This window comes from Epinephelus fuscoguttatus, linkage group LG10 (genome assembly GCF_011397635.1).
Source record: "Epinephelus fuscoguttatus linkage group LG10, E.fuscoguttatus.final_Chr_v1".
In the NCBI taxonomy this organism is placed as follows: Eukaryota; Metazoa; Chordata; class Actinopteri; order Perciformes; family Serranidae; genus Epinephelus; species Epinephelus fuscoguttatus.
In genome coordinates, this window is record NC_064761.1 from 39,023,524 (window position 1) to 39,044,363 (window position 20,840).

Below are 20,840 nucleotides of genomic sequence, written 5' to 3' on the forward strand. Positions count from 1 at the left end.
AGGCTTCCACATAAGTCAATATTAGAACTGAAATTTAATTATGAGTCCATTAATTCTAGTAAAACTTGACCCGAACAGCCAGCCAGCTGAGCAACATTGTATTAGCACATTTGCTAAAACATTATATCGCATAACTTTGGGGAAGATTTTACGTTTTAATGATGTTCCTCTCGCAGAACAGATAAGTACAAGTCTTCTTTGTTGCAACCAAGAAAAGCTTAACTTTAAAGTTTGTCGGACGGAGGAACAGGAGCACTGATGAAAAATGTGTCAAAGGACTAAACTATGATCATCTGCTGTCAGTAGATTCTTCGTTGTAATGTTATTTAGATCTCCAACTACCAATTATTTTCAATAATGATAAATCTGCACAATATTTTCTTGACTAGATTTTTCAAGAGCCCAAGGTGACGTCTTCAAATGGTGTTTCATCCGACCAACAGTCCAAACATACAAAGCTATTCAGTTAATTACCATGTGAGGCTAAGGAAAGCATCAATGTCTCACATTTAAGAAACACGAAACCAGAAAATGTTTGACATTTTTGCTTAAAAATGGCTTAAATGATTATTCAGTGATCAAAATAGCAAATTAATTCTACGTCAACTGCAAATCATTGCGGTTTTAAAGTCTTATCTTACAGCTGACGCAAAGCGATGCACAGCGCAGCACTACTGTTGTTGCTAGAGTCAAACGGACGCAGTTGCCATTCTCACAGCAAGCACCTGCACTGTGTAAGCAACTAATGTACTTGCGCCAGTGTGTGCACTCATTGCTGTGAAGGTCTTAAATGAGGTGTGTTCAGGTGCATTGTTGGTGTGTTGCTAGAAAGCGATGGCACCGCTGACCAACAAAAACCCGGTCTAAAGTCAGAGGGCAGCAATATTTCCCTGCTAGTTAAAGGTCACATTATTCAGATAGTAAGATGCGCCTACACAGGCAGGTTCACAATGTGTGTACACTCTGCTTGTTACACACACAGGGACACAGGGATGTGTTGCAAATGGGTGAAATAATACATTATTAACGAGGAAAATATTAATGACATTCTATAAAATGTGAACATAGCAGAGATCAGAGCAGAGCTGCTGTCTGACTCCCTGTTAAGAGAGATGCTGTGCACATTCACATACAAGGAACAGCGTAACGTCATTGATTATTTCAGAAGTTAAAGGTTTAGTTCTGTTTCCTCTTTATAACTACAGCAGCTGGCTTTCAAAGGGAATGGGAGAAGACACTGAGTGATTAAATCCATGTTAGACCCAAAACACACCTATGACGAATAAAGGGACTAAATACAACCCCTTTGACCCCTGCGCCTTAATTGTGCCCAGATTATGTGCCATTTAACGAGCAAAAGTGGAGTTTGACGCGTCCTAAATGCACTTGTGTCAGGCACTATAGACTTTGAACTATAGATCGTTTAAATAAGGCCCAAAATGTGAAGGAAGTCAGAACAGGGGCACTGATGACAAATGTGTCAAAGGGTAAAACTACAATCATGTGCTGTTACTAAAATGTTATTACTTATTTCCTCCGCGGGAAAAGGAACGGCAGGAAAAGATGTGGTTGCATTATTATAGAATCAAATGAGGAGTGACATCTCTCATTCACTTACTAACAGTAGGGTGGTGCTTTATATTGGAGAACAGGTCAGTGGAAAATAAGTCACGAAAAAATCATCAGACGAACATCTGAAGTATTTTTGTGTGGGAGGTAACATTCAAGTGTTTATTTTGGACTGACTGTGGTCAGTTATGAAATACTGACACTGCATGTGACAGGCCGGTGTAAATGATAACCTCTGTTTGTTTCCACATGCTGACCTATTGTGTCAGCCTTTAAAAAGTGCTGCTTTCAAAGGCTCGCTCGTTTGTGGGGGGTCATGATGGTGATGATGTCATATAAACCCCCTTACACCCCTAATGTGCCTCTTTGTGACTGAGCCAAGCCTTCTTTGAGAATGTTGTGTTATTAATCTTCCAAATTAGATGTTACTCTAACCCCGAACTGGCAGGGAAGTTAAGCAACACACTGCTGCGGACGCGAAGTTAGTTTGGATCTGGATGTCACACAATGATGCAAACAATCTAATCAATCAAAGCAGTGGCAGACCTACAACTCCTGTGTTCTGCGAGGTAAAATTAATGTTTTTGTCAACTGAGTCTGGCTTTGAAGAGAGAGCAATATAAGAGCTTTAGTTCCTCATCTGAGAGGGCTGTCTGACGGCAGGGTAAAGTTTAAAATACACCTGCTTCTCCAAACTGGGGGCGTGCCTACTGCCATCTACTGTAGGTAACAGATATAGGTGATGTCTAGTCATAGCTAGGGGACAGAGTTGGCGAGGGGGAAAACTACAGGTCCCTAGAGGGTCACAACTTTTAAACCAGTGGCTACACAACATAACACTGTTGGGATAAAGAGTAAGATCCATTTAGTGTGACCAGAAGCAGCGCCAAAATCGCCCTCACCAACCCCACCAGACGCCATTTAAATAAACAGTAATTTAAGCGTGTATAGAGCCGCCATATTTTATCTCATAACTGGGTGAATTAAGGGTTTATTTCAACCAAACCAGAGCTGGTGATTGTTGAAACAGTAAAAAGACAAACCAAGATGGTTTCTGTGACTATAATTTTGCTTCTGTCGACTTTGAATGAAGTGTGTTGCACAATGATTAAATTACTGTACGGAGTCTGGTGGGTTTGATGATGCCGATTTTAGCACTGTTTCTAGTTAAACAAAAAGGGTCTTTCTGTTTAGGGATCATTTCCATAATGTTGTCAGATACTTAAAATAATAATCTGAGCCTGTCAGTGTCTAAAATGTCACTGTTTATGGACGTAAATTGTTGTGAGTGTTTACATTGCAGCCTGGCCGCTGCTTTCGCTCAATACTGAACCAGTTTCAAAAAATGTTGTTCCCATTAGTCACTTTGACACAAACAAACAGAGTCCAGGTTGAAAAATACACTTTAACTCTGGATTTTTAAGTTTACTTGATGCGCAGAAAGTCAAACAGCATCTCCTCAGCAGGGTAGTGAATACTTTGTTTGCCCTCTTGGTGTTAAGAATGCGACGTTTTGTGGGCGTTCCCAATCTGAACTAAGTTATTATTATTATTATTATCAGAGCTCTAACCTACATCACTTCTTTTTGCTAATGGCTAAGTGAGCATTTTCATTCGAAACCCCAGAAAAGAGCACATATGGAGTCGAGCTTTAAAGTTGAGAGACTGTTTGATTAATGTCTCCAAAATTCCTGTAAAAATCTGATGAGCAAACAAATCTGCTCTCCTGCTTTGAAGCGAGTTGTCCTGTATTCTCCAGTGTGGGTACGAGGAGAGGGTTCGGTTGGTTGGTTTGTTGGTCGGAGGAACGCGGCACGGTGCCTCCTCCATCACTGGGCCTGGCACGTGGCCCCTGCTCTCACCACAGCCCGCTTCCTTCACTCTCCTTCAACAGCAGGTACTGTTCATCCACCCGACCCTGCCTCTTCCTCCCCAAACAAGCTCTGCTTTGTTCCCCCCACCCCATTGGCAGGGCCTGGGAGTTTATATGCTTAGCAAAAAAAAAAAAAAAAAAAGCACTGCCCACCCCTCAGTGCCTGCCTGTGTTGAGTTGAGCCCCCAACCCTGTGTACTGTAGAGAAATATGCTCACATTTTGTTTCAGCTTGATTAAATCACCAGTTGAAATGTTGGTGGACACAGAGTAAAGGTCTGCACGGTGAAAATATGTGCAGTGTCTGAAAAATTTGTGAAACTCGTCAAGATAAGGTGGACTACAGATGAGCAGAACAGATACATGTACAGCAAACAGTCCAAAAGAGATAAACTCCCGACTCCAGCTCCTGAATTCTTTTAGTCGAGCAGTGACGACAGAGGGGGGCACGTCTACGTCAGAGCCTGTTTGTGTGCTTTATCTGATGCGACATGGCGAGGAGAACAATTAGCTATATTGCTGACAACAGCTGAGATTGGGAAAACAACAGCCGTAGGGTCTCTACTGGCCTCAACCCTACTGGGCATAAACCAACCCAGAAGAAACAATAGGAAGCACACACACATATACACACAGACACACAGACAAACAAAGGCACAATCACATACATGAGCACGTACACACACAAAAACTCAGAGGAGGATGCATCCATGTTTTCTGCAAGCTGTGTATTCTCCTGGCTATTCTGGGAATCACTCGAGTCGTGTATTATCTAAGAGATAAGGGACTCTTTGCCAGGACTCAGGAAGTGCAAAGGAATTTGCTGCCAGATATCTCTGTGTTTTTGAAACTGCTCTCGAGCCCACACCTCCCCCCCTCCTCCCCTCTCCATGGAGCAACTTCCTCTCCAGGCTGAGCCTTGGCTCCCTGCACTCCACTGGTGCATCCTCTTCCTGAGGTGGAGTCCCCTTTTCCATCAAAAAACTCCCTCCATTTGCCTTTTCTCAAACGCTCTCTCTCTCTCTGTTTTTTTTTTCCTCTCAGAGGTGGAGCCTCTAATTCTAACTTGAAATTTGGAACAGCTCAGAAATGTTCCCAGCACAAAAGACGCTATGTGTTTGAATAGCAACACAAACTAAAAGGAAAATGGAAAACTCTTCTAAACTAGAAGCTGAAGAGGAATATCTCCTTAATATTCCTTCAAAATCCTCTCGTTTTCTTTATGGGTCAAAGGGCTTTTTGTTCCACATCTTTCAAATCTCATCATTTTCCACTTAGACGAACTGAATTATGTCCAACAATGTAATTAAACTGTATCTGTGAGCCATGTGAAACATTTTAAAATAGATGCAGGGATAAGTGAGGGAAATTTAAAATATAAAAACCTGCTAAACTTCAGTAAATATTTTGTGTGAACACAAGCAGAAACATGGAGAGGGAAAGAGAAAGATAGAGCCCCGACACCGAGGGTGAGAGGGAATAAAACAGAGAAAAGGCTGCTGGGTGGGGAGCAGCGGGGGCAGAGTGTTGTAGGAAGGAGAAGGGTGGTCATGGGAGGAAGGGTGGGCCGGGACACAGAGGCAGAGGAACACTCACTCCTGCAGGGTCTCCACTCCCATTTCCTTATACTGCAGCTCCTGCTTCACCTGGGCCAGCTCCTGCTTCAGTCTGGAGAGCTGCGGACACAAGGCAGAGCACCGGGTTACCGTGGCGCACAATGGGCTTCTCTCACCACCACCGCCACCGCCGCCAGCTAAAACTGCTTAGTCATGATTATTCACATACAGGAATGTTTATACAGAGACGCACATCCACACACACACACACACACACACACACACACACACACACACACACACACACACAGTGGTTCACATACTGAGGTGTCTGATTAAGTTTCTATCTGTGACTCTAGTCTCTAATAATTCAACATATCAACTTTAAAGAGGTGGAAGAAGTGTTCTAATCTTTTACTTGAGTAAAAGTACCAATACTTCAGTGTACAACTACTCAAATAAAAGTCCTACATTCACATTTTTATTTAAGTATAACAGTATTAGCTTTATAATACCTTTAAAGAACCAAAAGTAAAAATACTCACTGTGCAGAATGAGTCATTTCAGAATAATGTATATTATTGCTATTATATTATCATTATTATTATTGTTAAAAGGAGGTGTTCTGGGCAAGTCCCACTGGTAGGAGGCCCGAACATCCTAGAGGGATTACACACTAAGGGAAAGTGCTGCCGGGAAGAGGAATGTCTGAGGTGCTTCGCCTGGCCTGCTGCCCCCGCGACACAGACTTCGGATATGCAGATGAAAATGGATAGATTATTATATTTCATTTTAATTTAGTTTTATTTTATTTTCATTTTATTTTTATTTTGTTTTATTTCATTTTATTTTATTTTGTTTTATTTTATATTTTTATTATTTTTAATTAATCACTATTGTTCATCATTGTAAAACTGGGGCTAATTTAATCACTCAATGTACTTAATGTAGCTTGTAACAATACATCAGAATTATTAGTTGATTTATATTTTCTATTAACCATCTAAATATGTAAACAAAGCTGTAAAACAAATATAGTAGAGTAAAATGTAAAATGTTTGCCTCCAATATGTTATGGAGTAGAAGTATAAAGTAGCATAAAATTAAAATACTCATGTAAAGTACAAAAAGTACCTAAATATTGTACTGTACTTGAGTAAATGTATCCAGTTATATTCCACCACTGTGGGAACTCCTCTGAATTTACACATCAAGTTCAGTTTACTTGTCACATAACAGATGTTAATGTTTGACAAAATAACCCTGATGATGTCATCGGGGGTTATTCGCAGTTTGAGCATTGAGACAACACATTTTTAAGAAAAAACCCTCTGTCACAAACTGGGGGAGTTGAGTTTGAAAGATGTAAAAATCTACCAGGCAGGGAGGGTCTCATGAAAGATGCTGCTGAGTTGCATCATGGGAAATGTAGGATTAAGTGTCAAGATATCTCAGCCTGTGCTACTTTTGATTCTTCTGCCAATGTAAAGGAAGTCTAATAATTCATCAGTGGCGTGCCCCTGTCAGTGGAATTATATGGTGATGACATGATCATGTCACATTATTAGTTTCACAATATTAAACTGACCAAATAACGATTCTGCAGCCTGATTTTATGTAATTTTATAGACATCAGACATAATGTGCCATGTATCGCTATCAGTAAAACAGTAACAAGACTAAAGGTCTATCGCTGTGCTTGAACAGCTGTGCTTTGAACTAACTCCCAATGGCCCAATCCCAGTCTCCACACTCACAGACCTTAAGTGCATTCCCAGTAAATGCAGATCTGTCCCACTGTCACATCATCAAGTACATGAGGGCTCTCTCAGACATTTGGAGACTTTCATGCACACTTTCTGTAGGTCCCCATCTCTGCAGACTTTGTCTGAGTGAATAACCAACAATTCATAGCACTGTGACATGAAATACGAGGTCACCAGGGCAAGCCCACAAAAAGCACGGTAAACACAAGACTGGCATGTTGCCTTAAGTTACACTGAAACACTACATTTACAATTAGGTCAGACGGTACCGAAAGAAAAGCCCCACATGAAATCAGTACAGTACGCACAGGCAATATTACACACCTAGTTTACTCATCAACTGTTTATTTTAATTCTATTAAATTATGCTGTTTTAACAAAAATGTGTTAAAAATGTGTAACTCATCCACTCTGTGACACAAGAGCCTGAAAGACGTTAAAATAAAGCGACTAGCTCTTTCCATACAGTCCACCATGTTGTTCTATAGTGGCCCAGAATGGACAAATCAAACAATGGCTCTGGACAGGGCCATTAGCATTTTCGCGTTGGCACAGAAGGGCTGAATCCAAATATCCTCCCTCTGGACCTGTGGACTGAGCCCTCGCTGTCATCATGTAAATCTGCGAGGCCAGAGACTGCAAGCAGCTGATAGACAGCCCTCGAGACTGTTCTACTCGCTGCTGTGGAAACGTTCAATTACCACTGCTGTCATATTCATATATATGTCATATAAGTTGATGAATAGTGCTGAACTCATCTGTTCATGCAGATAACAAGATATAAATCCCATGTATAGTTAATATTATTATATTTCTGGCCCACACAATTCAAGTAGCGTTTTAATAGGCTTAACCATCAATAACTATTTTACACATTCATAAGTTTTTGTATACAATTGGAAAAAGCACGTCTGTACTGCAATGGGTTATTAAATCAGTGAGATCTGCTGAAGTCTACACCCCAAGCAGACTCTCTGGAAGTCTGAAGAAAGTCCGCTTGTGGACTGGATGAACTGTGGATTTGCACAGCCCTCAGCATTCCCAGAGTTCCCAGGAGCACGCCCGCAAAGTCAGCGAGTCTGCAAGTGCAATGAAGTCTGGACATTTGGTTCCATCCTAGTTTTCGTACACACTTGGCACACTGGACGAGTGTCAGTTCTGCAACCCCAGTTGTCACTAGATGTCACTAAATCCCACACACTGGACCTTTAATTTCCTCCGTCGTGAAAAAGTTAAAAAAGTCCAGAACGCACAACTGTACCATAGGTTACATGTTTTGCCGTTGTCAAGGCGTGACAAGTCCAAACAAAGTGCTGTCCCAAGGTGACGTCAGCTAAATCAGTGAAGGTTTAGGCCTCAGGGTGAAGACTGGGGTTGGGCCAATGTTAACAGGTAACGTTTACCATGTTATCTTATTAGTTTAGCATGTTAACATTTGCTAATTGGTACTAAACATAAAGTACAACTGAGGCTGTCTTTAGTTTTACAGGTATTATTGTGACACAGTGAATGTATCAAATCACTAAATCACTAAACTAAATCACCACATAGGCTTCACTTCAAATGATCATGTTGATTTGTGGGTGTTTCCTGTGAATAATGAATGTATACTTAACTGGTCATCAACAGATCATAAAGAACACATACAATCCTCAAAAACACACCTGTCTCCACTGAGTTCATCTGCAACAACTGTGATTGTAAAAAAATGAATTTAATTATTATTATCTCTGGCTGTGGTTTCTATGGGAACACTTAAATTAAGTCCTACTCATCTTTGCAGCACAACACTTGAGGTTAAAATGTCTGACTCAGGAAACACCCTCACCCATGTGACTGATCTCAGAGAAATGTCCGACTTGGCCCTGTGAGTCAGTGACCTAGCCTCTGCCTGACCCTTTGATGATGATCTCATCCTCATCCTCTCGAGGCCCCGAGCTAGAGCCACAGTATCCTGTAGGGGCCACACCCCAGCCCCCCTTTCTACCCAAAAGGGCCCCCTCGCTTCAGCCCATTGTTCTCCTCCGATAATGACTTACCCGCTCTCGTCTACAAGCTATTTCCACCTTTATTTGGTCGGGGTCGTATTTCGCGTTCGAGGACGAGCCGGAGAGAGCTGTGAACACACAGAAAGAAAGATCAGCAGTTAGTTGATAATGATGACTTGTAATAGGAAGAGCTGAAGGGGGGATCTGGCGTCGTCTCCCAGCCTTTGCTCTCTATGGACGCCCCCTGGACACTTTGTGTGTGACAGCTGGCTGGAGTCAGAGGGTAAACTGGGTGGAGGTGGTTAAAAGGAGGGTGGGGGGGGGGCACCAGAGATTTGGAAGATCATCTATAGATCTGCACCCGCACCAGTTACTGAGGGGACATCAACACTATAGCATGTCCAGGCCAGATAATTAGGTCAGCTCAGGTCATCATGGAGCATTTGAGTTCACACGTCTCTCATCCTTTAATTTTCTCTTTCCATGTACGCTCATGTAGATTTTTTCAATTATGACATTCAGGGTTGCGAGTGACTGAGGTGAGCTGGATGTTGGTGTGTCTTACTGCTGGTGATGGAGCGGTTGTCCTCAGAGAGCTCGTGGAAGAGCAACATTTCCTGCTGAGCCAGCTCCAGACGCTGCTGCTTGACAAGGTACATCTCCTTCTTGGCTTTGAGGGCCTCCTGGGCCACCACAAGATACTCCTTCAGCATGCGCTCCTGCTCCTGCCGCCACTGAGTCCGCGGGTTCTCAATCTGGGTCGTCTCTGACAAAAGACAATACACAAATCATGAGCAAATAATCTATCAAAAACAAAGATGAATTACAGAATAATTTCAGAGAGAGCAGAGGCCTTTTTGCTTTCCCACATCTAGTTTGTTCTTTTTGGGAAAATTAATTTAATATTTTCAGATCAATTTACAAAACAACTATTTCTTACTATGATTCATACTCCAGATTTTTCTACAACATGACTGCTACAAACATCTTAACATGTTTAACACGGAAAAATCATCGTCACGTAGATTCTGTGATGCAAAAGACATAAACCTTTGCCATTTGTTTTTCTATTGTGCATATGTTCCAAGCTTGTCGACAACAGTGCTTCCCACAGAATTAGAATCTATGTGTGGTGGTAGCTGATGACGGGGCCAGGGTGCAAACTTTCAGGTTGTTTTGTTTTGCTTTGTTTTTTGTGCGTGCGTGTGTGTGTGTGTGTGTGTGTGTGTGTGTGTGTGTGCTTTTGTGATCTTCATATGTCATATGTGAGGCTTTTGTGAGTCCATGAACACAGCACAGATGGAAACTTTATCCTTGGCAGCAGATTGTTGAGTTTGAGTCGCGTGGTGGAGAACTGATCAGTCGACCAGTTAGTGGTTGGATCGGTCAGAAGAGCAGCTCCCGCAGAGGCGTGAGAGTGAGAGCAAACTTTCTGTTGCTGTCACACAGGTTAGACCCAACCCTGAACTGTGGGGGTGTGCGGCCAGTTTCACCTTTGTAGTTTGGAAGAACAATGGACATCACTAAAATGAGAGCGCTGTTGTTCTTAGAAAAAGAGTGTTCTATTTCTATATGAATCAATGAACTGTTAAGTTTCACTTTCACTGCACCGTCTGTGCCCAAAGCACGCTCTGCGCTCCAAGACTGTGGCGCAATGAATTACCAAACGTATTCTAACAGTGCTCCAAATAAACGGTCCAAATCCAAAAGTACTAAATCAATACATGGTGGGAAATGCTGATATCGTGGCAGGCCGCCACAGATAAATTAATGTGAGAGAAAACCCTGGACGGTTATCCAAAAATTGGTCAGGGCCACTCAACATTTATTTTAAATTTACACCTTTAAACAACACATGTTGAGGGTTCCTGATGAAAACTGTTCCCAGATAATAAAACATTATTCAGTTAGGTAAAATATAGAGCTGACACGAATGACTCGTAGCTTCAATCACTGCCATGGTGATCAACGTCCACATCAGGATTCTAAAGCTTTGATTTTTGTTTTGTTCTTCACCATTAAAATGGTGGATGAAATTAAAAGAAGGTGGTCAAACACGAATAATGCCAGTGTTCTCAGCTCAATCACTGATCCCAAGTTCAAGCATTAACTTGGCAGTGCGGCAGAGAAAAAGGAAAAGGTGAGAGGAACTGTTATCTGCGGCGTTCCAAGTTATTAATACTTTACAAAAACACTGTGTGCAATAGTCCACCTTCCACCTTGTCTTCCTTCTATATATCACTCTTTCTCGCACACACACGCAGCAGCGATAAGTTCTAATAATGTGGGCTCAGGTGCAGGTGGTTGATCACCACACTAAAACTTCAAAAGCCCTAAAACGATGTTTGGAACAATCTTAGATAAAGGTTTGTATTTAAAGCTTAACAAGAACAAGTCTGAATCTGAAACGTTCCTAAAAAGACAATGCAAAGCCAACTCCTTTTGCTAAAAAAATATAATTGCAAAAAAGTATACAATGAATGAAATAGGTGAAATTGCTCTAGTAAAAAGTGGGATGATACATAATTCTAAATATGCTCTACCTGTCGTGTCAGTATCTAAAAGTACTGTTGTTGTCAGTCTAATTATTTGAATTGCTGAAGGAATCCTATTAATTTCATTTCGTCATTACCCCCCCCCCCCCCAAAAAACTTTTGAGGTTATATTGTAGTTTATCTGAGACACAATAGCTTCAGTACACTGTATCATCATTCCACCATCATTACTTCAGTTTTCATCTTACAGTGAATCTATGTTTTTTTAAAAGTGCTTAGAGACAAACTGAGGTGTACTCACTGTTGATGTGGTCGATGTAGTAAACTCCCACCTGCTGGTCGTAAACTTCCTCCCACCCGAGAGGCAGTTCATCTCCAACACAGTCGGCAAACGTCAGCGGTTTGGTGATCCTGAAATGATTTAAAATCTACTCAGTGCAACAGTCACCCAAAGGAACGCTCCTTCATATCAGCTGAATAACATCATGTACAGTGTCTGCGTTAACTGTTAGTGTGTGCATCAAACAAACTAATATTGATAAATAATGAACACAGGGGCCCTGCAGTACTCAACTATAATCTTTTAAACACCACAGTGTTTCAGCTTAAATTCTTCTCATAATGTAATTTTACATAAAGCTCTTTTTCTCCCTCCCACATTACGTAATTTTTCCTGTTAGCATTAACCGGCCTGCAGGGCGCTCTGCTTCATTTATCATGTTTATAAAAGATGTTTTCAGTGTTAATCGAGGGAAAAGAAGCAAAAAGTAAATATTCATTCTCTCCCCCACCGTCCTGACCCTCGACAGCAAAACTGCATCTTGCAAAAGTTTATGATCACTGCCTCCCACGTACGTTTTAAGATGCATATTATCATCACAAAGAAAACTCTTTCACAATTTAACAATTTCAGAATCTCCTCATTAAGACTATGTGTGTGCAGAATTAATCCAAGGACACGCTTTGTTTCACAGCACACGCAAAAACAATGAATGTGATATGAAGTATGAATACATAAAGGTAATAAATGTATGTATTTCTATGACAGACTTAAATTATAAAAACTTTTGCAGTAATTTCATGTGTTAAGCAACAGTTTTACGGGGTAAAAAGTAGGTAATGACTGATTTTAATGAAGAAACATAAATAATAATTCCTGTAAGATACAAATTTTAGAGACTCCTCGTATAGTAAGGACACATTATCAAAGCCAAATCTTAGAAATTCTGATTTCTGGGGCATCGGTGGCTTAGTGGTAGAGCAGGCGCCCCATGTACAAGGCTGTTGCTGCAGCAGCCCGGGTTCGACTCCAGGCTGTGGCCCTTTGCTGCATGTCAACTCCTCTCTCTCTCCCCCTTTCACGCTTGTCTGTCCTATCAAATAAAGGTTAAAAAAATGCCCAAAAAAATATATCAAAAGAAATACTGATTTCTCACTGAACGTGTTTCAGTTCCATCAAAACAGGTTCATTCATTCTTTCATTTTCTGTAACCGCTTATCCTGTTGGGGGTCACGGGGGGCTGGAGCCTATCCCAGCTGACATTGGGCAAGAGGCAGGGTACACCCTGGACAGGTCACCAGACTATCGCAGGGCTGACACACAGAGACAGACAACCATTCGCACTCACATTCACACCTACGGACAATTTAGAGTCACCAATTAACCTGCATGTCTTTGGACTGTGGGAGGAAGCTGGAGCACCTGGAGGAAACCCACACTGACACGTGGAGACCCTGCAAACTCCACACAAAAGGGCTCCCTCACCCTGGGGTTCGAACCAGGAACCCTCTTGATGTCGTGCTGGTGATTGTCAGAATTACAAGCTTGTGCATTTTATAAGGTCACAGAGGTGTTCAGTTCAGTGCTCCGTGGGGAGGCACTAGATCAGTTCAGGTGGTCAGGAGAATAAACTGTTGATCGTTCCCAGGGTCAGCAGAGAGAACAACATGGTCTCCAGTGGTCAGTCTTACTAAACTCTGAATTAATGGCTGAAGTCTTTGACAGAGCATTCCATGTACTACAAACCTCAGTGATTGTACCTGGACACACTGGCATAAATCATCACAACCAAGTGGCTACAACTGCCTTAAAAACCAAAATACAGTAACCACATATTACGTCAAAGTTCTGTTAAGACCACAAACTGACTTGACATTTATTTTGCCATATATTTTTTGTGCCATAGAAATGTAGAATTTCTTAGTGTGCAGTCACAACAAAACACAGTGACAATCCAAATATAGCTAAAGCAAGAGAGCCAAATACTGTTAAAGCTCGCTGGAGAGAACAACCGCTAGCTTTAACTTACAGAAGACTATCAGCTACACACACACTTCCCTCAATGTTAGATCTGGAGGATGACAATACTTACACAATGAGATTTTTGATAAATAATCATCAGTTATGTGTCTGAGAGGAAGTACTCCACTGATTTAGGGTGCTTTCAGACCTAGAGTGGTCTCCGTTGGTCTGAATCAGGGACTCATGTTGTTCCAAAGTTGTATAATTGCCAAGAGTTGGTTCATGTTCTCACGGCAGCATTTACAAGAGGACCAGATCAAATGCCTTGTGTGAGAAAGCTGCTCTTGATTGGTCAGAATTTCCATGTGTGAAAAATCCAGGAAGTAAAGCAATTGTTGAAGAAGAGTACACTTGCAAGATAAATGTGACACTTTCTAATGTCACAATGGAGGGACAACTACGCAGGTTGATTTTAGCGCTGCTCATCGTGGACTATATTGCTGTCATTGTTCATTTTAGTCAAACCATACAGTTTGAAAACGAGGCGCGGCTCCAACTAGAAAACAATGTTTTGATGCATTGGATGTGCTGAATGTGCATATTAAGGCAGTACAGGAGGAGGTGCACATTAATAATCCTCCAGGACTGTAACATGCTCATGTTTAACCCAAACAATGTGTCATGTGACTGCAGTTGGTTCAGATCCAGGTTGGGACACGTTCTCACCACAAACCAACCGCACCAGAGTTCATTTGTAACCGGACTGAGACCACCTCGGTCTGGCTGTTTCGGTGCGCGCCAGAGTGTGATTGCTGTGTTCACACCTACCCAAGCGAACCGCACTTAGAGGGCAAATGTACCTGAGTTTGATTGAACTGAGCCAAACAGCGCAGGTGTGAAAGCACCCTAAGAGAGTAAAGGCAAATTGTAGAACAGCTGCAGCTGTCTGGTAAGTTTGGAAAATGACATCACTTTACTGTCATGCAGCCTTTAAAACCAGGACAAGACAACACTTAAAATATTATGATATCGAAAATCTATGCTGATATTTCGCCTCATATCACAACATGGATATGATACTGATATATTGCCCAGCTTTAGACGAGGGAAAGATAAATGAATTAGACCTCTGCCCCATGGTTTTGGAAGTGAAAGCAAAGGTTTTGCCCACTGATATCCAAACACACATCTCTTCCTCTCTCTCTCTCCATATTTCTGTTAGCTACTACGACCCACAGGCAGAGAAGTGAGGTTTTATACGACCAGTGTGGCTCCCTAGTCACCCAGAGTCTTATTTGATTGGGTGAACTTTTGTAAACACCCCTGAGTGCAGGACCAGTCATGAAACATTTTAAACAGTTTTACCAGAAAAATACAAGACAGGGGTCTGATATAAAATACTCTTAAAATACTACTTTTTCCAAATACATTTGGCATTTAAATGAGATCAATGATTAATAAACACAGGGAAACAGGAATGAAACTGGGAAAATGTATTTTTCATTTCACTGGAACTTTAAAAAAGTCTTTAAAATGTTTTTTATACTGTACATTCAGGCTCTGAACTGTTTTCTCACCTTCAGATTTTCTGCTCTCTGCCTCTGTAGGGCAGCAAAGTTGATTTCTTATATATAGCCAATGTAAAAAGTTCAGATTGAATTTTGTCATATCAGTCAGACAAGTATCAGGACTTCATGGTTTGATAAATATACAATATTTGCATGTAAACATACATATATACAGCACAACAACGTGCGCTTACACTGTGAAACTTGACACTTTTTTCCTTAACAGATTTTAGACTAAACAATGCATCTCTTCTTAGATGAGACATGAGACTTTGGAGGGACTAAATGCCCAAGTGTAATGATTTATGAAGCCATGTGTGTGTAAGAGGCCCCATCAGCACACACCGTGTCAGGCTTTAACAGCGACTATGACGGGGCAGAACTAATGACATCAGGCTGATACATCGCTAACTCCCCTAATCTACACACATCAGCGAGCCGTGAACCAGCGGGGTCTGATGACAGCAGAACATACAGTAACTGTCTGATTACCATCAATCAGCGCAGACAAAAGGGGGTCCAGTGACAGTGACCCCGTCCACCACGGTATGCTCACAATGCAGACGGTGCACGAGGCCTGATTCTGCCAAGGTATGTATACAATGAAGGGACGGCCCGGAGAGAGTAGCTGAGGCATTCTGCACCACATTCCTCAGGAGACAGACACAGCGGCTCTCCGCTCTGCACTCTTCACCAGATCTTAACTTCCCTTTGGTTGCAGAGAGGTGGTTTTTATAGGCCAAATGCCACCAGCAGTGAGACACATGCTGATGATTCAAACTAGTGGGAAGCACAGAAGCACTCCCACTTTCTCAAAACACTCAATAAAGCCTTTATTAGAGTGCAACAATATCTAAAAATATGAGCTGCACTTGTTAATCATACCCTCAGTGCCTTCAGAGTGTTCCCATGCTAATAATAAATAGTTAAATATGTTCTTTTTGGCACGTGTGTAGCTATTTGTGTGTCCTGAAAACAAGCCTGGTGGATGAAGAATCACATGGGCTCGTCACAAAACTCTGACAATGCCTCGAATTCAATGAACTCCCTTTGCATTTCACACATTTTTGGGAAATTCTACAGCCCATGTCACTGATGTGGACCTCCTCATGTAAGGCTGGATTACAAGTCAATAATACTGTTTAATGGGGTGCTCAGTAGTTCAGTGGGTAGAGTGGGCTCCCCATGTACAAAGGCAGTGTCATTGCTGCAGCAGCCGTGGGCTCGATCCCTGCCCATGGCCCTTTGCTGCATATCTTCCCCTCTCTTTCCCTCTTTCACACTTCAAGCTGTCTTGTCATTAAAGGAAAAAAGCCCTCAAAAATAACCTTACTGTTTATCCTGTAAAATTATTTTGACAAAACTCTGACTGAGATGCGATGAACATAAATTTGCCCTGTCATTCTGGAAAGATTGGTAGATGGTAACATCCTGTGAAAACGATGAAGCTATTGTGATACTGCTACTAATGATGGGCAAAATAAATGAAAGAATCCTTTTCAACAACTCTTTTTAGTGTCCGATATGTAACGGATCAGCATGTTGCATGTGCTCATAAATCCTTGACCTTTCCCACTCACTCAAGTGCGGTGCCGCCCGCAACGGCACTGAATTAACAAATGATGAAGAACCTGGAACCTGAAAATGTTTTGTATTTTTGCCTTAAAAATTACTTAAAATACTCAGTGTAGTTGGCTATTACATTTCCATAAATTAGATACGTCAGTGGTTCCCAGTAGGGATAGGGGAAATATCGATACATCGTAGTATCGCGATATTTTTGTGTGGCAATATCGTATCATCAGTGCCAATTATTGATCTTTTAATCATATAAATTATTAATATTACAAATACAAATTGAACTAAATTTTTCAGTCCACTAGACACATTTTACTGGTGCAAAAAGTGGCTGAAGTGAGATGAACAGGCCGCAAGCTTTATCTTATTAGATAAAACAAATGTTGACAATGTTTTCCTGAGGACTTCATTTATGGCTTAAAAACAGGTAATAAATCGCAGATATTTTATTGCAATACTCAGCATATTGCAACTGGTTTAAAATCGCGATAATGTGGTATCGAGACTTAAGTATCGTGACAATATCGCATCGTGGATCCTCTGGTGATTCTCACCCCTAGTTCCTAGCATTTTGGATAACCCTAACCCTCATTAAGATTACGTATTTCTATGAGCTGTGAGCAGAGAGCGATTTTTACCTCCTCAGATGGTTTCATTTGAGTAATTCTTGAGGCCTGAAGAGGTAAACTATATTCTGTATTTTACAAGAAAAAAACTGAAAGAACATATGTCCTAAAAAAGGTGCGCAAAGGTTTATGATAAATGAAATGATGTTTTTGTTCTTCTCTCTCAAACAATAACTGCAGTATTTTTAACCCTGGACACAATGTTCTCATGTTTTGTGAGAATGAGAAAATGAAACAACAATTTTTGAAACTTGTCCACTAGAGGTGGGAATCACCAGAGGAGCCACGATACGATATTATCACGATACCTAAGTCACAACACAATATTACTGTGATTTTAAATATGTTGCGATATGCTGGGTATTGTCGTAAAATATATTGTGATATATTACAATTTATTACCTTTTTCAACTGTAAATAATGTCCCCAAAGGAAAACTTTGTCAAGATCTGTTTTATCTAATAAGATAAAGTTTGTTCATCTCACTTTAGCCAATTTTTGCAGCAACAACATGCATCTTGTGGACTGAAAAAGCAACTGATTATATTATTCTAGTAAACTACCAAAAGTTTAATTTGTATTTGTAATATTAATGATTTATTTAATATAAAAATTGATACTTGGCACTGTGTGATGATATGTTATTGCCACTCAAAAATATTGGGATACTATGCTTTTTTCCCCACTTCTGTTGTCTAGTATTAAGCGAGAGGGCTGCAGGCTGCAATGTAAACACTCGGGGAATGTGCGCACTGTCGATGTACGCCCACTTAAAGTGTCTGTTTTTACAACTGACAGGCTCAGATTGTTTTATTAAGTGTCTGACAACATTATGGAGATGATCCCCACAGAGATAGACCTCTTTGTTAAAGAGTAAGATCCTTTTTGTTTAACCAGAAACAGCCCCGGAATTGCTGTCACCAAACCCACCAGACTTATTTTATCACTGTAAAATACACCTGATTCAAAGTCAACAGAAACAAAATAAAACTCACAAAAGCTGTCTTCGTGTGTCTTTCCACTGTTTCAACAATCACCAGCTCTGGTTTGGTTGAAAAAAAAAAAAAAAAAGTCTGGTGACTTTGGTAATAATGACTTCAGGGCTGTTTCTGGTTAAACAAAAAGGTCAATCTCTGTTGGGATTCTTTCCATAATGTTGTCAGACACTGAGTGAGAAGAAAAGTCTGAGTGTGTCAGTGGCAAAATAAGCACTTTTAGTGGACGTAACTTGACGGTGCATATGTGCCGAATCATGACATTGCAGCCTGTTTCGAAGCTATTACTCAGCAAATTTAAAAAAAAAAAAAAAAAAAGTTGTTCCCATTACTCACCTAGACACAAAAACATGGGAAAATAGGTTCCAGGTTGAATAATACCAAAGTTACCCTTTAACTAGTCGATCTACTGACCCTTTAGATTTATCTTGTGACCCCCATGTGGGGCTCAACCTCAGCTAATTGCTTAATCATTTCTGCTTTTCATCACCCACCTCTACCTGCGAGAAAATCACGGATACATGCCACATTAAGTCACACACATTCCCAAAATAAGAACTGCCAACTCAAGCAACTCTTTACTGAACAACTACACACTATAACAGTGGTGACAGTGTGTAAAAAGGATTGTGCACGCAGCCAAACACAAGGACAAGGCAAACACAGGCACACTCCCCACCTGCTCCGCTTTAGTGTTTGTTCAAGGTAAACAAATGTCCAGACACTAACTGCACTTGTAAATACTTAAAAAACACTCAGGTGGAGCAGTTGGGTTTTATGTAAATACACTGAAGGAGGAACCATGATGACAAGAATCAGAAGCATTAAAAAAAACGTGAAGTAAAAATACAGTGATATACTTGGGATCCAGTCAAAAAGGTTATACAAACAGGGGGAAGACCACCAGAAGCTCTGGATGGGAAGCTGTGTGACGTCAGAGGGAGTTCAGTCCTGATCTGCCCTCCGACCTCCCCAGAGAGAGAGAGAGACAGAGACAGAGATAGAGGGGAAAAACATGTCCTCTGACAGATCTGAATCTGAATATGTGAATGTTTGGTTTGTTACGCAGTCTTGTGACAGCAGCCTCTGTTTTTCCAAGTCATGTCTTGGTCTTGGGAGACTCTGTAACCACTGCTGCACAGCGCACACACACACACACTCACACAGCCGCACAGAGTGATCTGATGACATACATTCAGAGGAGCTGAGGTATCATAAAACAGAAAAGCAGCCATGTTTGGATTATGAATAGTATAAAATCTGCACTGTGAAGCAAACACAACACGTCTTTCAGATCATTTCCACCAACAACTTTTCCCCGTTGTGTCAGAGAAGCTCTAAAAGAGACATAACTGTGTCACTCTGCTGTCGGAGTGACACAGTGACCCTGGGTAAACCTGAGTTTGCTGACACCATGAATCTGTCACCAACATGCATTACGCAACGTACAGGTCTGACACCGCTCTGCTCAGGTATGTGAGGCTAAACACTGATTTCTATAGTAACTGTATCACTACAGGACAGCTGCTATGGGATTACTATGACTGTACAGCAGGTGCAGGCAGTAGGGGCGGGTGATACGGCCCTAAAATAATATCATATTTTTTCGGACCTAATTGTATTGCAGAGTTTTGCACAACGGCGACTGGATCTTTGCTCTCAAACCACAAAAAAATGTGATGGCACAACAGTCTCCTTCAGTACATTATTCTATGCTTCCTTTTGATTTTCACATTGGCTAGTCATCCTGTTTAATTTGTCTTCTGATTAAATCTGAACCGTTGAAACAAGTTGTAGGAAGCCTCTGCAAGTAATTGGTTGCTGGCAGACACTCTGTGCTGCAATAAAATGGTTAATCAGCAGTGCCGTGCACTGTAGAGCTGATGCGCTGCTGGTTCTGCCGGCCTGAATAGAATATGTCTATAGCCTTACTGTTGTGTATACAGCATTTATAGACTGAGCTGAGTAGTGATGCGCGGGTTGACCCGTAACCCGCGGGACCCGCAAATGGACCTGCGGGCCGGGCAGCAGTGATCGTCTGTTAAATCGGTCTGTAAATGATATTTTGACATTATTGGCTATTACTGTCATGGCATCCGAAGGTACTGATGCGTTGAGCAGGTGACAGTCCGCTGTCATTTTCAAAACACACTTGTGTCACGCACTCCAAAAGAAACTTGTTGAAACTTTAAACAATAATTTATTGTACAAAACGGGGGAAACAAACATTGACAAAAACGGTTCCATAATTCACATTAAATTAAAGATAACGAAAAAACAGCTACAAGTTAGAGGGAATAGTGATAAAGTGGTAAAACTTGGCATTGATCCACAGCCTCAGGCGGATGCGCTCAAGTGTGCTGTGTGCACAAGCTCCGTTGGTAGGCTATGCTATATTTTCACATTTTTAACTATGCAATTTAAAAGTTTTGATTTTTATTGATAACCTACATTTACCAACAACAAAAAGACTACATTTAGCACCAAAAAATATGTAAAAAACAAACAAACAAAAAAAGTAAAAACGAATATTGAATACCAAATTTTCATAACGAATACCTACCCATAGAAACGAATAATCAAAT

General features: G+C 41.1%; 1 protein-coding gene across 1 annotated transcript in view; it reads right to left on the reverse strand.

Annotated features, from left to right (window-relative positions):
* wwc3 (WWC family member 3) overlaps nt 1–20,840 on the reverse strand; it is a 54,757-nt gene that overhangs the window by 23,061 nt on the left and 10,856 nt on the right. The window contains exons 2-5 of the mRNA XM_049587817.1: nt 11,548–11,657; nt 9,317–9,517; nt 8,803–8,879; nt 5,038–5,117 (exon numbers count right to left, since the gene is read on the reverse strand). Coding sequence (XP_049443774.1) covers nt 5,038–5,117; nt 8,803–8,879; nt 9,317–9,517; nt 11,548–11,657 — 468 coding nt within the window. The remainder of the gene's footprint in view (nt 1–5,037; nt 5,118–8,802; nt 8,880–9,316; nt 9,518–11,547; nt 11,658–20,840) is intronic.